Source organism: Pelmatolapia mariae, linkage group LG8 (genome assembly GCF_036321145.2).
Source record: "Pelmatolapia mariae isolate MD_Pm_ZW linkage group LG8, Pm_UMD_F_2, whole genome shotgun sequence".
NCBI classification, from domain to species: Eukaryota; Metazoa; Chordata; class Actinopteri; order Cichliformes; family Cichlidae; genus Pelmatolapia; species Pelmatolapia mariae.
Window position 1 is genome coordinate 10,407,867 of NC_086234.1, and position 18,024 is coordinate 10,425,890.

Consider the following 18,024-nt stretch of genomic DNA (forward strand, 5'->3'; position numbering starts at 1 on the left):
GCATTAACGAGAGGTCAGGGTGGCATTATCAGAGGAGCGTTCTTACACACATTACTTTAAGCAACAGATTTAGTCATCAGTGGTCTGAATGTTGACCGTCTCTGTCCTACTCTCTGAAACTGTGAGGATCAGCATTTAAAATAACAATAAAATCAAGTTTAATTGAAAAAGAGGTAAAATAATGCTAATAAAGTCGTATCAAAGTGAGTTTTTTTCAATGCATCCTCTCATTCCTGCAAAGTCTCCGTGCAGCTGAATGTTTGCAGACGTGTGTACCTCCTCAGGTGTGTCTTCCTGCTTCTTCATGCCGGCACACTTGGTGATGATCAGCTCATGGCAGCGTTTGTGGACGACACACGTGCACACTAAAAGGCATTCACACACAACCTTGGTCAAATAAACACATTTTCGTTTTGAACAACAGATGTGTGAGAGGCAGAGGGACATCAGCTTCATCTTAAAGTGTGCTAATCTGATTTTTCCAGCTGCAAACAAACAGTAAGCTATAAGAAAGCCTTATCTGTTCTTATCATATCTCAGATCATATTTACACAAAAGTAAGTATGACCTGGGAGACAAGTGTAGTTCAACAAAGCACTGCAATGCAGCCACACACTTCTTCGTGCCACTGCCGACCAATCCTGAAAGATGTGGTTGACCCACTTTAAATATCAATATGAAAAGGCTAACTAACTAAAATTGCAAATAATTACAGTCTACAACAGAATGTGGGTGAGTGAGCATTACCACTGACAGCCACACATCCTCTGCGCATCTCTTCATTAATGAGAAAGACCTAATTAGGCCTACAAATCTAACACGAAAAAGACTTCGAAGAGAAGCTGAATATTGATTATTTAACAATATATTCCTTAACTTGTGTATATCTATCTATCCATATTTGTACAGGTACTATTAGCCTGCTGACTGAGCTGCTTCCTATCTTAGCCGAAAGTGATTTTAATCGTGGGAGTTACATTTTCTGGGTTAAATGAATGAATGAAGGTTACATGAATAAAAAGCACAAACGGAAGAATTTTCATAGGCATCACAACTCACTAGGAGACATTAACAATGGATAATTCAGCAAAAACAGAATTAGTTTCCATTTTTCTTTGTTAATATCCATTACTTTCGTATTCACAAGTAACAATTAGTCTACACAGACTGTGCAGTATAAGCAACACGTCAACAGAAGCACATGAGCAGCTTCCGTTCCCTTCCTCTAGTTTTACAGGATGCACTCAGGTGTACTGTTGTAGTGTCACAAAACAAAACAAAAACAACCCACATGAAACATAAAAAATATGCTTTGGTTCAAGTGAAACTTGAGCCCATATGCATCAATGAAATCTGCATAGCTCAACCACCTGCTGCGCAGAGAATCATTTAGACACCTAAACACCATTCTGTTATCAAAATATCTTTATTATGGTTGCATATTTAAACCAGGGGAAAAAAGAAATGCACCGCGTTTAACCACAGACAGCTGTGTTGATAGAGGCATGCTGTTTAAACTACAGGTGAGACAATGAAATATGATCCAGGAAGTCCAGTTGGCGTACCAGATGAATGGATTTAAGGCTTATTTATCAAAGGCCAAATTACTTCAGCACAGGCCTCGGTAGGGTTGTAGACTCCAGATGGACGGGCTGAACTGTTGAACTCATTCTTCATTCTTCATTAATGACTCAGTTAAGTAATGTTTTGACTTTTAGTTGCTCCCATCTGACCAAATTCTCATTTGTTGAACGACCGAGAGTATTAGTAATTCGAATATGGTGAATATCATTCGAGTTTTAAAATAAAACTGGGTTAAAATGATGCGAAATGCTGAAAATATACACAAGCATTTAATGTTTAATGTATAAGCCTGGCAGAAGGGGTACTCACAGACTCTGAGGATTTTTAAAACTCTTTAAAGTTGCCACAAATGTGAGGTTAACAGCAGATAAACTGCATTCACATTAAAGCAAAGGTAAGAGAGGCACAACTTTTGCTGGCTGCACAGTTTCAACCACTCAACCTTCACCTTTTCCACCGCTAAGCTGCGTAACATCTTCCACCCGCACCTCCACAGTGTGCATTATGAAGTGAAGTAATGAAGTACCCTAAAGAGTCTGTTAAATAACACCACGAGTTCAAGCTGAATTTTTAGGATGTTTGCAAGCACAGAGAAGAAAAAAAGCCTGTGCATGTAATTTTTAATACTATTATGCTTCATTTTGTTTTCTGCTCGTGTAACGCTGTAAATGCGTGGCTCTGGGGTGATGGCGTGGGACCAAATCACAGCTGTCACTCAGCAACATGTAATCCCTCTTGTGTTCTCATGCTTGAATAATAAATGATGTGCAATGTTACTTGAGAAATTGGAGTCTGCCAGAGAAAAGTACTCACCCTGACACTGGTATCCCTGCTTCCCCAGCACGCCCCTATCAGATCACACACAGAGGAGTCAGCATTTCAGCGGCATCACAGCAAGCGAAACGGGTCAGATACATGCGATAGATGTTTCACCCACCAGATGAAATCTCTGCAGTGTGAGCAGTAGGTCGGCTGTCTAAGGTAGGTGGCCATGAACTTGTGTCCATTGACTTGATGGACGCGCCTACGGACGGCGCCCTGTCGCCGGCGAGGGCCGATCCTCTCGCGAAACACACGCTCCTCATTCTCGTTGGTTCCTGAAGCTGCAAAGGAAAGAAAAACAGTCAAGGTTATGATGGTTAGCAAACAGGGATGCGCTGCAGAGCACTGATTTGGACTGTCACCTCACAGCCTGTGTGGGTTCTCTCACCTACTTCCTCCCACAGTCCTAAGACATGCATGTTAGGTTAACTGGTGATTTTGAAATGGCCATAGGTGTGGATGGAAGCTAGATAAGGCTCTTAAGTGCTGAGAATAAAACGTCGTGTGAAAATGTGTGAAAAGGCAAACAGTTCTTGTGATGTCATGGCGTGATTATTATGATCAGACTAGAAAATTACTATACAAAGACCAGTCCTTTCCATATAACTAGTTTAAAACAATTACAGAAAATGTCTTTAGCTCTTTAGTTTAAGTCTTTTTCAATTTTGTCAACACAGCAGGCATTAGAGGGATTTTGTGTGCTATGTTTACTGATGTCCACATGACTTAATCAGCCAATTTCCAGTGTTTTCCACCATGACCAGTGACCAGCCAGTCAGCCTTCCATATGACTGATTGTGAGTTGGGCAATTTCGTGCATGTGCAACACACACACACCGGCACAGGTAAGTAAACGGTGTGAAAACGTGTACAACAGCAAACCAAATGAGACACTTAATCATTTTAAAGAAGCTAACAAAGGAAAAGTGGCTAAAGCTAACCAGCGCTCAGAGTGAGCTACCAGCCATGAGCCTCGGTATGAGCAACTAATCAAAGCAGGAAAATTAAGGGGATGAGGAAAAAAGAGGAACTTATAAATTTATATTGTTATCTGGTTCATTTATAAACATACTGGAAAATTATAATAGTACCTGAATTTTGTTTTGTTATATAAATCTGCTGCAGCTGATTTTGTTTGTGAACAAAAATATGAAACTAAAGGAAAACATAATGCTACAATAACTCTAGTCACAAGTATATGAGCAACATGTAATCTTAATGATGCAACAGTCTGGTGTCTGGTGTTAAAGAGCTGGATCAGCGACAACGTGCCAATCTATTCAGTGTTTTTCTGTGTATACCGTCCACAGGTCAGCAGCAGGTAGCAGCAGAGCTCGGAGGAAGTTAACAGCAAAGGGTTGGCAGTTTGGAGCGTTTTCCACGCTCGCTATGTCAACAGCTTGTCTTTGTTTGTTTATAAACCATTTAACTTAACTGCAAACTGTGAGTCAAGTGAGTCGACATGACTGAGAAGCGCTGACGCGACATTGTTTTTGTTTCTCTTTCTCGCTCGTTCACTTTCGCCGGTTATGTTCGGTCAGAGACACATTACACGAAGCAGAAACTACAAGCAGGCTGGTCCAGTGTAACACCTGCTGGGAACCTTTCAGTACATTTATGATAACCTAACATCCCGTCATGTTCAAATTATTATTTAACTCTTGTCAGGTCCACGTGCGACGTGTGCAGGAGCAGGAAAAACAGCAAGCAGGAGCTTAATGACTCCTACACTGAGCTGAAAAGAGACTAGTGTGAGTAAATTAGATGAATGCAGTTTTTTTATTGTTTAACGTGTTTGTTTTGGGCCTGTTTTTATATGCATATGTATTTATTTGTTAGGAAAAGAAAGTAGCCTGACGTTGTGTTACAGATCAAGAATTATTCCCAGTATTTTCCTCACAGATATGAACACAGCTTATTAATTCAGTGCTGGTATCAGGTCATTGCCAGCAGACCGCTGTAGTCAAGGTATCGGTATCATGCTCGAAGTGGAAAAAGTTGGCCTCACAGTTAAATGTGCAAAAAAATGTCTTGAGTTTTGTGGTTTTCTGAGTCAGTCTTGGCTCAGAGTATTCACACACATCACTGAGCTGCTTCGACTGTACAAATAAGGATCATTTGCATCATGTTGTCGAGGACGTTTAATCATTCAGCGGCCTCTCATCTTCCTCTGTCACCCCCCCACCCCTTCTTTCTCACACAACACCCCACACCTACCAGCGGCCTATGCATACGTACGTGTGCGGGCTATTTATACTTTCATGTGTGGGCACTAAAACGAAGGATAGCATATTAAAATACTCCTCCTCAGCCAGCACCATCCAATCAGGCTTTCACTTCCTCTCTGCATCTCCCCTGGAAGATAAATGCTTTCCGAGGGCAACCTTAAGACAAGAGAACCACCTCCACTCTCCCTCCCACACGCGCTCCTTCTCTCCGCGCTCCTGTCCTAGTTTGCCTTTCTTTTCACTCGCCCAGCATCTCTCTCCAGGGAGTGTTATAGATGTGGTTACCGCTGAGCCTCTCCAGAGTTCGATTACAGACAGGCTGTCTAGGGACTCTGTGTGTGTGTGTAAGTGTGAGTTTTTATGTGTAACTGTGTGTGTGTGAGATGCTGGTGTTGGTCAGGGTGGCAGCTAAACAGGCCATTACTGGGATCACTTTGTTTTACATAATACATCATCCATCTGTCTAGGACACACAAAGTCTCACACACACACACACAAGCATGTTAACAAGAAGAGTTGAGGAGGCATAACAACAGGTAAGAGTTATCGCCGTAGAGACAAGCATACTCTGGACAAGCCGGGGTGGTCACCCAATAAATGTACACGTCACCACACACACATACACACATGCACAGACACACACATGCACAGGCAAGCAGGCGATTCGCTTCTGAAGAAGGATCCGAAAGCAGGAAATCGTATCTAAATATAAATTAAAATTAAATTAAGAACAAAACAAAAAAATTAAGCTGCATTTCCGGAAAAGAAGAAATAGCCGTGGAGATGGTCCCTCTAATGCCGAAGGCATTTATCGATATGTTTGTGGAAGTAAAGCTGAGCTGCTCAGAGAAAATGAAGTGAAAGCACTGAAAAAAAATTAAAGCGATACTTTGAACATCTTAAATAAATTTGCAGATTAGTGGGCGATGCACCACATCGCTTTCTTTTGTGGTATTTAACAAATGTCAGCATTTTCATTAAAATGCTGAGGAATTTTAAACCCATTCCCCTGCAATTACTGCTTAATTGCTGGCATCGTGGGAAGACACACCAGAAATCTCAGTGTGCGTGCTTTCACCCCCCCAAAAAACATAGATGTCAGGTGTGTCAGCTTCTTTTTAAATCCTAAATTAGACTGTAGATTCATGTGTGTAAACCTTTTTCTGTTATTGTATTACTTTAGTGTTATTACTACTATATTACTGTTACTCATATAGTAATTGATATTAATGATATGCTGATCTGTCTCCATCCGCTATAGAGACCTCTTGTGAATAAGGAAGCAGTTTTTGCCCCATGGTGTCGAGCTTGAAACTCTAGCATCGTGCCACCGTACTCGTTATACCTCCCAACATGCACCAGGTCTTCAGTGACCTGCTTGGGGTAAGGTTGCACACACGATGGGTCACATACTAGTCAGTGTTACCTTTGAAACCACCTGTCTGCACTTCTTCAGTTACAAGAATTACATTTGGCAAAGAAGGGAAATTTCCATCTGAATCTTTTGTTAACCATAACCTGGTCATCACTGGCTCGGTGGATGTGAAGTGCCTGAATTAGCAATTGGACAGAAACCAGATCAAATTTAACATAATTTAACTGCAAAGTTCAAATTTGCTTATATTCTATTAACACAAATGGAAAGTGCAACATGACATTGTAAACCTTTAAATGTCTGGTATTTCTCCTCTCAATGTAATGAATTTAAAATATTTTACATTGATATATATGCTTATATATTTTAGTATATCTAAACTTCAAAACTTTTTTCCCTTGATTACCAAAATGCAGCTAAACATTTACACTAAAAAGTATTCAAAAACGAATAAACAATCCAACATAAAGGCGCGTTTTGTCTCATTCTTCAATTATCTGAGCATTTTTTTATTTATAAGTATTTTGTATTGAGGAGACGGGAAAACAGAAAAAGTGTCATGGATCGGCTGTGTGGCAGGCAGGGAGTGGACCCAAACGCAAGCTCGCGGAGACAGGAATGAACTCAAAACGCAGCTTTATTGCTGGACAGGAAGACCATACAAACTAAACTGGAAACTAAACATATTGCACGGGGAAACACACGGCCATGTATGAGGGAGAACGCGACACAGAACTGAGGGAGACGCAGACCTAAATACACAGAGGGTTAACGAGGGGAGTGGGAGCACACGAGGAACACAGGTGACACTGATAATCATAACAAGACGAGGCAGGAGTAAACGCAACACTGACGGGAGACTGTCAAAGTAAAACAGGAAGTACAGAGGTTCAGACAGGAGGAGAGAGAGCACGGGGAGAGCACAGACATAACGGGCTGGGGAAAACATGGAATAAAACACAAGGAGAGACGAGGGCTCACAGATACACAGAGGGGCACACAGGGGGTAAGAGTAACCAGGGGGAAAACACATAACAACGTAACAGAGCAGGAACCATGGCCTAAATACAGAACAACATACTAAAAATACAAGAACCAAAAATGCTGGGCCAACACGGCCCAGGATCATGACATCACCCCCCCCTCAAGGGCTGGCCCCTGACAGCCGAAACCCAAGAAAAAAAAACAAAACAACCCACCCAGGGTGGGAGGCGGGGGACCAGGACGGAGGGAACGAAAACCAAACAAAACACAAGGAGCAGGGGACCAAAACTGAGTCCACGAATACACAAAACGGGTCAAAACAGGGAAGCAAAGTCCAAAAAGGGCAGAAGGTCCACTCGGGGGCGACAGCACAAAAGTTCAGTTCAGCTGTTCCGGGGGACGGCCATGTGAAACGCGGCAGTGGCAGCAGAACGGGTCCGGAGGCCAGCCGCGTGGAAGACGGCGGCGATAGCAGAGCGGGTCCGGAGGCCGGCCGCGTGGAAGACGGCGGCGATAGCAGAGCGGGTCCGGAGGCCGGCCGCGTGGAAGACGGCGGCGATAGCAGAGCGGGTCCGGAGGCCGGCCGCGTGGAAGACGGCGGCGATAGCAGAGCGGGTCCGGAGGCCGGCCGCGTGGAAGACGGCGGCGATAGCAGAGCGGGTCCGGAGGCCGGCCGCGTGGAAGACGGCGGCGACGTGGACACAGTTCCGGGGGCCGACCGTGTGGACGGCAACGTTGCGGGAACAGTTCAGGGGGCCGGCCTCGACGGCGGTGACATCTGGCTGGTGGCCCGGAAAGGGACCGGCGATTCCCAGGTGCAGAAGATGGACCAGGCGTAGCAGAAGCCGAGGCCGGACCAGGCGTAGCAGAAGCTGTAGCAGAAGCCGAGGCCGGACCAGGCGTAGCAGAAGCTGGAGCAGAAGCCGAGGCCGGACCAGGCGTAGCAGAAGCTGGAGCAGAAGCCGAGGCCGGACCAGGCGTAGCAGAAGCTGGAGCAGAAGCCGAGGCCGGACCAGGCGTAGCAGAAGCTGGAGCAGAAGCCGAGGCCGGACCAGGCGTAGCAGAAGCTGGAGCAGAAGCCGAGGCCGGACCAGGCGTAGCAGAAGCGGGAGCAGAAGCCGAGGCCGGACCAGGCGTAGCAGAAGCGGGAGCAGAAGCCGAGGCCGGACCAGGCGTAGCAGAAGCGGGAGCAGAAGCCGAGGCCGGACCAGGCGTAGCAAAAGCGGGAGCCGATGCAGAGGCCGGACCAGGCGTAGCAAAAGCGGGAGCCGATGCAGAGGCCGGACCAGGCGTAGCAGAAGCGGGAGCCGATGCAGAGGCCGGACCAGGCGCGGGCGAAGCTGGAGCCGATGCAGAGGCCGGACCAGGCGCGGGCGAAGCTGGAGCCGATGCAGGGGCCGGGCCAGGCGCGGGCGAAGCTGGAGCCGACGCAGGGGCCGGGCCAGGCGCGGGCGAAGCAGATGTGGAGGCCAGGCCAGGCGGAGCAGAAGCTGACTTGGACCCTCCAGCGGAGACGAGGAGGTGCTGGCCGGGCTGACCAGAGCCGCCAGCGGAGACGAGGAGGTGCTGGCCGGGGCTGACCAGAGCCACCAGCGGAGACGAGGAGGTGCTGGCCAGGCTGACCAGAGCCGCCAGCGGAGACGAGGTGCGGCTGGAAAGGTTCTCCTGAACCCCCAGCGGAGACGAGGAGGTGCTGGCCGGGCTGACCAGAGCCGCCAGCGGAGACGAGGAGCGGCTGGAAAGGTTCTCCTGAACCCCCAGCGGAGACGAGGAGGTGCTGGCCGGGCTGACCAGAGCCGCCAGCGGAGACGAGGAGCGGCTGGAGAGGTTCTCCTGAACCCCCAGCGGAGACAAGGAAGTGCTGGCCGGGCTGACCTGAGCCGCCAGCGGAGACGAGGAGCGGCTGGAGAGGTTCTCCTGAACCCCCAGCGGAGACGAGGAAGTGCTGGCCGGGCTGACCTGAGCCGCCAGCGGAGACGAGGAGCGGCTGGAGAGGTTCTCCTGAACCCCCAGCGGAGACGAGGAGGTGCTGGCCGGGCTGACCAGAGCCGCCAGCGGAGACGAGGAGCGGCTGGAGAGGTTCTCCTGAACCCCCAGCGGAGACGAGGAAGTGCTGGAGGGGTCCTCCTGAACCCCCAGCGAGAACAGAAACAGAGCCAGCGGGTACGCAGACTTCTGCCTGAGGGGACGCTAACTGTAGCTGCACAGGGCACGCAGTCGGCTTGGGATGCAACGACTGGGGCTGTGCAGTGCAAACAGTTTGTCCAAACTTTGTCAGCATTTCGCTGTCCTCAACTGACTGAGTGAGCACACAAGAGCTTCCAGCCGAGGATGGCAGTGACTGAACAGGTTGCTGAGCTACAAACTGGGCTGGTAATGACTGAGCTGATAACTGAACAGGCAGTGGAGCAAGAAACTGAGGTGGTAACAAAACGGATGACTGAGCAGACAATGGAGCTGATAACTGTGCTGGTGACAAAACAGGAAACTGTACTAATAACTGAGCTAATGACTGCGCTATGGACAAAAGTGCAAGTTGTAGTGGTGGTGGAACAGCAGGCAGTTGAACTTGTGACTGAGCAGGTGTCTGACTCTTGGCTGCTCTCCTCCGGGGAACAGGAACGGGTACTAGGCCTGGCCGAACACCAGTCATCCCCACCCGAGGAACAGAGACGGGTGCAGGGACGAGCTGGGCTCTGGCTGCCTTTACCCTGGGGGCCGGTGTAGGTGCAGGAGACAGCTGGACCTCTGCTGCTCCCACCCGAGGAACTGAGACGGGTGCAGGAGTCGGCAGGGTCACAGCTGACCTCACCCGGGGAACCGGAACAGGTGCAGGCAACGGCTGGGTGTCCATCAACCCCACCCGAGAAGCAGGTACGGGTGCCGGGATGAACGGCGCCTCTGCCAGGCTGGGGACAGAAGCAGGGACCAGCTGGACCTCAGCCACCCTCACCCGAGGAACTGATACGGGTGCAAGGGAAAGCTGGGCCCGCGCTGCCCTGGGTACAGGAACTGGAGGTGGAGAGCGAAGCACAGGAACAGTTACAGTCACTGGGTAAACGAGGTTGCTGGTGCTGAACACAGTACTAGCACTCAGCGACTTATGGTGGGCTGGCTCTAGCAACTCTGCTGTACATAAATTGTCCATGTCATAATTAGCAGCCATTAAAACAGTCATTATGGGGACGGATTCAGGCTTAGCAAACTCTGGGTCAGTAACGCTCAGCTCAGAATGGGTGATTACAGAAACAGGTGTGTTTTCACAGACCAACTCAAAATGAACTGGCTGGTGGGCTGCACAGTCCAGGGGTGTAACAATGTCAACCACAGTCTTTTGAGGTGTAAACTCAGTGTTAACAGGGACTGGCACACAGGCATGGTGAGTTGGTTTACATATGAATGACTGCGGAACACAAAACTCAACCTGATTCAGTAGGTCTGAAGCACACAGTCCAAACCTCTTAGCTAGTTTAACTATGGCAGCTGGCACTCTGTCGCCATTTACATTCACCAGCTGAGGCGCAGCACAGTCCCAGGTTTGAATGGCAGTCCCATAGGAAAAAACACAAACAGTCGTTTCTTGAAGAGCTTCCTGAACATTCTTTGCAGAGACTGAGCTAGATGCCTGGTGCACAAAGTTCAAACGGTCAGACCGTGGAACACAACAGGTGACAGAGCCCATTTGGTTGCTGTCATAGCTTTCTGGTGACAGAGCAGGTGAACAGGTAAGACAGTCACGATGAGTAGCTGCATGGCTAATTGTCTCTATACTACCAGGTTTAGGCAGAACAGAAGAATGACTTGCTCGCTCATTAACACTGGATTTACTCAGAGGAACAACAGGCACAGAAACAGATGCTACTGAGTTAACTGCCTTAGAACCCTGACACTTTAAGTCTGCTGAGTCACAATCTACGGATTCAGGTTTATCAAAGTCCACGGAGGGAAGCACAGTCTTACTCACTGAGGGTGCAATGTCCGGAAGCCTGGGAGCTGAATGCTCGAGCGGAATGTGAGAAACACGATCACTCTCACCAAAAGAAGAAAGCTGCTCCGCTGCTCGGGAACGCCGGCGGCGTGAACGCCGTTTTCTCCGGGAAGGGGGAGGAGAGGAGCCAGGCCGCAAATCCTCCAGCGGACCGGGCTGAACGTCCTCCGGCTCTTCATACTGGAGCGGCAGCTCCGGGCGAATGAGTATGGTGGAAACAAGGAAGTCCTGGATGTGGGGGTGTAGCGCGCCGAACAGCCATGGGAGTCCGGACACCATCCTCTGTAAACGGATGGCTACGGTCTCCCGATATTCTTCCCCTGGCAGCGCTGCCCACTCCTGACAGTGGTACTCCACTGTGTAAATTAAATCCTCGCGGAGTTCAGCGGAGGGATTGTGAGCTGCTGGGTCCATGTCGTGGTCGCGTTCTTCTGTCATGGATCGGCTGTGTGGCAGGCAGGGAGTGGACCCAAACGCAAGCTCGCGGAGACAGGAATGAACTCAAAACGCAGCTTTATTGCTGGACAGGAAGACCATACAAACTAAACTGGAAACTAAACATATTGCACGGGGAAACACACGGCCATGTATGAGGGAGAACGCGACACAGAACTGAGGGAGACGCAGACCTAAATACACAGAGGGTTAACGAGGGGAGTGGGAGCACACGAGGAACACAGGTGACACTGATAATCATAACAAGACGAGGCAGGAGTAAACGCAACACTGACGGGAGACTGTCAAAGTAAAACAGGAAGTACAGAGGTTCAGACAGGAGGAGAGAGAGCACGGGGAGAGCACAGACATAACGGGCTGGGGAAAACATGGAATAAAACACAAGGAGAGACGAGGGCTCACAGATACACAGAGGGGCACACAGGGGGTAAGAGTAACCAGGGGGAAAACACATAACAACGTAACAGAGCAGGAACCATGGCCTAAATACAGAACAACATACTAAAAATACAAGAACCAAAAATGCTGGGCCAACACGGCCCAGGATCATGACAAAAAGAGAAAGGAAAGCCTGTGACTCTGAAGTTTTCTAGGAAAACAGGAAGGGCTTTGGGTTTGGAGGGGGTTTTTTTACATTTCAAAGGAGGGAACTGGCAAGGATGCACACAGAGAAAAGGTTTTCTATCCAAAATACCTGGAACTTCTTCTCTCAGAAACCCTTTTCATAGTGCTGTTTGTCTGATTTCTGCTCTCTGCTTATAAAACATCTGCTCTTCCACCAAAGGAAAACCATCAGGACTGTGATTAAAAAAATATGTAACAAGTTTTTATTTATTTAAAATGTGATCTATTTTACACAATACTGAAATACATTTGTGTTTAACAAATGGGCCAGAATATCAGGAAAATACATAAAAATCTGTTAACCAATGTTGAGTCTTAAATATTTATGGAACAACAGGACTTCTGTGTGTGAGGTCGCCGCCCACATCCTGCCACAGCCCTGCCACTCTGGTGAAGGCCCATCAAGATGCAGATGCCTCCTCTAAGTTCCTCCTATTATCAACATATCACTGAGTTAGCACTGAATTTGTTTGCCCTCAAATCTACTATATATCAATATCAGAAGTAAATAAGCATGTTTATGCAAGTTTTTGTGTGTTACAGCCCTGACTTCAGTTTAGGAGACGAAGCTTGAGGTGAGGAAATAGTGCAGGGGGAGGCATAATCAGAAAGAGATCATTAAATTATACATGTAAAAATGTTAACTAGTCATATAGAGTTTGAAAGAGCTATTTCTGATCTTTACATTAACAGTAAGTTATAAGGCCTATTACACATGTGGCCGGTCTCTAGTCACATAGATAAAGTGCAATTAGGCGGAACAGCGAGGCCCACCTTGGCCACTGTATTCAAGATGGCGGGCAACATGGTGGCCTCCACATCTATTTTTAATGGATTAACACTTAAGTTTAATTAAAATGCATCAGTGTCGTATCAGGCTGTTTAAGATGATTCATTATGGGAACGTCCATCCTTTATCTCTCCATGAATAATAAGCATATGTGCTCTTTGCCATCCAGTACACACGGCATTGATGCTTTCTGGTCTTAAAAGTACTTGCAACTGCCTTTGTTACGCCTCAGCTTTCTAGTCGGCACATCTATGGTACCAATTTGAAAATCCAACATCACCTCATTCAAGAGTTATCACCTTCATAAGATTTTCAAAAAACTTGACCTCTGATCTCTGACCTTGAGGTTAAGGTTAAGGTCACCAGCGTCCACCCTAGAGTTGGGCAATATGTAAAGATTTTCCAACCGACAATTTTAAGTCCAACAATTGACGATGGGCGATATATTCGCGCATGCGCAGACTTTTTGATGGGCGGAGCAATGTAATCATGCAAGAGGCAAACCTAAGGATGTAACCAAAGCGATATGCCGCTTGTGCAGATGTTTAGTGCGAGCAAAGGATGCAAACACGACTAACTTGCATGAGCATGTACGTGTCCACCATCAATGTTTTTTTCTGAACATAGGCTACTGCCTTTCTTTCTGTTATGAGTTTGAGTAAATGAATCGCTGCATTTGGGCGCACTCTGAGGAGGAGGCATTTGCTTGCAGATGAAAGAGGGTGCTGTTAAAACAGCGCTATTATTTTTTTTTCTGTTGACTGCTTCTAACAGCTCCATCATTATTAGCAAACTTACTCAAGGGCAAATGAATAAATAAATCGCCCTTGTAAAAATGATCGACGAAGGGCTCAGCCTATCGTCGATAGTCGATATATTCATCCAATCGCCCACCCGCCCACCTGGCAGGGTGACTACAATACCCCCATCAGCCTTTTTTTTGGCTGAACTAAACTAAATCTTACTGCAGAGAACAGACAGAAATTCAAAATAACACTAGATTTTATTGAAAAACCTAAAGCAGAAAAAGTCTTTATCAAGTTGAGGAAAATTATTTGTATTATTTCTTCATTGCACTGAAAATGTTCCGTTAACTATCTGATTAATTTGGATAAACAAAGGCTGCACTGAAAAACAATAAGCCTTTCTTGGAAAAAGTTTAGCCTGAAATTCTCCTGTTGTAGATGCAAGTACGCAATTACCACGAAGGTTATGATTTAAGCTTTAAAAGAAATCGGCTTTATTTGACAAAATGGCGGTGGGGTGGGGTGGGGTGGTGGAGGGACTCAAAAAGGAAGACAATCTGCTGAAGAATATGAAAGCAGCGATCGAGAAATACCGATGGAGAGTCTACAGATGGACAGATTAGGTCAGATTATTGTTATCTGCTTCCTGAGAACAACAGATGCAGGAGGATGGAGAGGAGAGACGAGAATTAAAGAGGAAGAAAAAACAAGGATAGGAACACATCCTTCCAGCCTCCGAAGCTGCAGAGAACAGATTGCAGCAAGGGGAAAAAAATAAATCTGCTAAAAATACCACCTCATCCTCTATTTCTCACCCTCCATCGCTCCATCCCTCCTATCAGGACGCACACACACACACACACCATTTGTTTTTATCAGCATACATTAGCTCGAGCACTCAAGCCAGCTGAACTCAGGAAGTTCAGGAGTGGGAGGAGAGTGGGTCGTGAGGTCACAGCCGAGTGTCCAATCGTCGATGAGGAGGGCTTGACATGGACGCCTGAGACTGTGTGTGTGTGCGTGTGTTTGTATGTAATCTGTGGCTCAATCTCACCTACTATTTTAAGAATCCACTCCCTCTATCTCCACTCTCTACTGCTCTCTGCGTTACACCGCTGCACCCTCCCCTGCTCAGGCTATCCCACCACCCTCACACAAGCGCGCTCGCAGACGGATATATACATGCACAATTTCACCGGAGGGCACAGAGCTGCTTCTATTTATAACCAGGTGTGAGGATACACAGGTGCAGGTGAAAATCACTCTTATCAGGCAGCATGTGAGTGAGAGAATGTGTGCAGAGAGACCGACTCGATAAAGATCTTCTAGATGTTTCCGTGTTTAATCGACGCAAACAAACAGAGGAGACGGGAAAACGGAGAAGGAGAGAGAAGGGTCTGTGAGCTCTTAAGCTTTCTAGGAAAACAGGAAGGGCTTTGGATTAGATTTTTTTTCTTACATTTCAAAGCAAGGAACTGGCAAGGATGCACACAGAGAAAAGACGATTTTTTTTCTTTACAAAATACCTGGAACTTCTCTCAGAAACTCTTTTCACACTGCTGTTTGTCTGATTTCCACTCAAGGTTTTTCCTGCTAATAGAAAATCATCAGAACTTTCATTAAAAACCACAAAAATTAGCAAGTAATAATTTAAAATGTGAGTTATTTTATTGAACATTGAGCCCTGCCACTCCGGTGAAGGCCGATACAGATTATATTTAATTCTCTGCGCAGATTTTCTTAGAAAACACGTAGCAGCATCGGTTCATCGAAGACTTTATATAAATGGTGTGCAAAGTCCCAATGAGAAGCCTCAAGACAGTGTTTTCGAAGTTGCACTCCTGGTGTTTTGCACCAACGTATTCCTTCCGTTTGTATCCGGGGAAAAAGGTGCACAAATATGCAAATTCCTCCCAGGTGATTTGAAATGACTGGAGGTGGTGACTGAATATTATTACCCTTCTTTCTTCCTCAAGACAATGACTTACTCTAATGTTTTAGGTCTCCGTGGCGATGACGTTAATACATTTGGTTGTTTTCATATTTAATCTCAAGTACACTGGTGTATTTGTTTCCAGTCTGCATCATATGTGTGTTGAGTGGCAAAGCTGTCCATGATACTGTCTATTTCCTGATTTCTAAATGTTATTTATTTACATATTTTCATTGTCTTCAACTTTCTTCTGCTGGGTGGTTAAAAATGGTGCTCCTCCTGATATAATGTAACACTGAGTCCTAGAACCAAGAAATTCTGGCTTTTTTGTAACCGCTGCAGATCCCTTAAGATCCCCGGCTAAATATAGATCCCTTTAAGCCCGAGCAGCTTGATTATAATTTATAAATATTCAGTATGCACACTTAAGTCCTAATATTTTGCTAAAATAACATAAAATGTCATGATAAAACCCAATTTCAGCCCAAAGATTGTTACGTAATGGTATAGACTATTAAATGCCAGAGTTAGTCAGTGAGATTCTGGGCTACCCGAGAGCTATCTATATATCTACATGCTGCATTTTGAATTATTAATAAAACTGTGTCTCTTTTCATTTGATTAACATTTTACATTCTAAAATTATGTTTACATTTAATGATGTTAATGACTAGATGAGTTAGAAAACACTCAGAAAACTGATCACAATCTAATGGGAGAGAATAATCTTTATGATATTGCATGTGTATACAACAGCTATTAAAAACATGAATCAGTCCTTTGGTAATCAAACTGTATTTTAAACTTCAAGGCTAGAAAAGAAGGACAACGCTATACTAACTAGCTTGCATCATATGATAGCATGTTAGGTGTAATGACACAAGGCAGTGCCATAAAAACAGAAGAAACTGCTCAAATCCAAGTCTGAGGTTTCAGTATTGCTTAATCTGAAACTCCCGTGACCAAGTTTGGTTTGTAGGGTTGTCAACCAGCCATCATCATATCTCTGAACCTCTGAGTACCTCACGGCTGGCCCTCTGTGCCTTCTATAAGCAGTCTAAGACCATGGTGTGTCATTCTCTCATTCAGCATTTGAGTCGCTCGGTACTTTAAGTGCTGATGTAGCAACGATAAGATTACAGGTGCAATTCCAGCTTGTAAGTACAATTTCAGCCCAGTTATGTACCATTTCTTTTGGACATCTAATCAACGGAAAATCGCTCAGTGTGCTGACGTGCTTATTTACACGGTCGCCAGTCACAGAGCAACATTATCATTTATTTTGAGTTGTGTGTCTTCGCACCTGGCAGATGTGAGCGCAACATTCACTCAAAACCCCTAAGGGAAATATCTTTCTGTTTACCTGCTAAAATATCCACGATGTTTACCAGCTACTCACACGGGTAGAGGGTTTTTAGAGCTTTTTACGCACACACACACACACAAAAGAAACACCCGCCCGCTGCAGCTGAAAACAATGCTGTTAAAACAACAAGCTGAGTGCTAGAAAGCTAAACAATGAGCTGATGATGAAATAAAATTGATGACTGATTTATTATTAATAGGTTGCATGAATCTTTTATGATTCAGTACTTACTGATAGACCTTTCCACATATAAAATGCATTATGTGGGCGGAATTCGGGACGGCTGAACATTACACGTGTCACATTATTACAAATTATCGGCTGCTTTCCATGCAGAAAAATATAATGAGCCCAGCCAATAACACAATTAACATTAAGGATAGATGCTTTTTATGCACACCAAAACTAAACTGGCTAGAAGCTTCAGTAATCAATAGATTCATGCAGACTTTATTCAGATGTTCCTGTTAGGGTCGTCACAGCACATCGCCTGTTTCCATCTCTTCCTGTGCTCTGCACATTTGTCTGTCACACCATCTATCTGCATGTCCTCTCACTCCATCCACAAACCTCCTCTTTGGTCTTTTTCCTCCTGGCTGGTAGCTCTATGTTCTACACTCTTCTCCCATTTTAACAAGTATCTCTCCACCGCACAACCCAGTTCAATCTCACCTCTCTTACTTTGTCCCTAAAGTATCTGACTCCCTCTGAATCCTGTCGACTAACATCGCTACCACCTTGTAAACACTCTTGTCTTCACCTCCATACCAGTTAGCATGGTCGTGTCAATAATTGGTCAACCGTCGGTATGCATGCCTCTCAACTCTAAGGAACATTTTAGTGACAACGAGCTACGGTTTTTAATCATACACCGAACCGCTTTACTGTTTTGGTTCACTAATATCACTCCCTTTGTTTCCACTGAGAAAACAAAGCTGTTTTTCACACACATCTAAAGCCCACTGTATGCTACCTGCTCGGGATCTAAGACCCCACAGTCAGAACATTTAGAAATACTTATAAACATCTGAACATATCAGTCATATCATAGAGAAAAAAACAGAGCTAAATGCAGAATAAAAGAAAATATTCGATGCTATTTTAATGCTAAGGGTAAGGAAAATACTT

The 18,024-nt window shown here is 45.7% G+C and overlaps 1 protein-coding gene across 1 annotated transcript in view; it reads right to left on the bottom strand.

Moving 5' to 3' along the window:
* prkcea (protein kinase C, epsilon a) overlaps positions 1-18,024 on the bottom strand; it is a 56,516-nt gene that overhangs the window by 12,667 nt on the left and 25,825 nt on the right. Inside the window, exons 3-5 of the mRNA XM_063482783.1 lie at positions 2,522-2,687; positions 2,398-2,432; positions 277-365 (exon numbers count right to left, since the gene is read on the bottom strand). Of these exons, the coding sequence (XP_063338853.1) occupies positions 277-365; positions 2,398-2,432; positions 2,522-2,687 (290 nt within the window). The remainder of the gene's footprint in view (positions 1-276; positions 366-2,397; positions 2,433-2,521; positions 2,688-18,024) is intronic.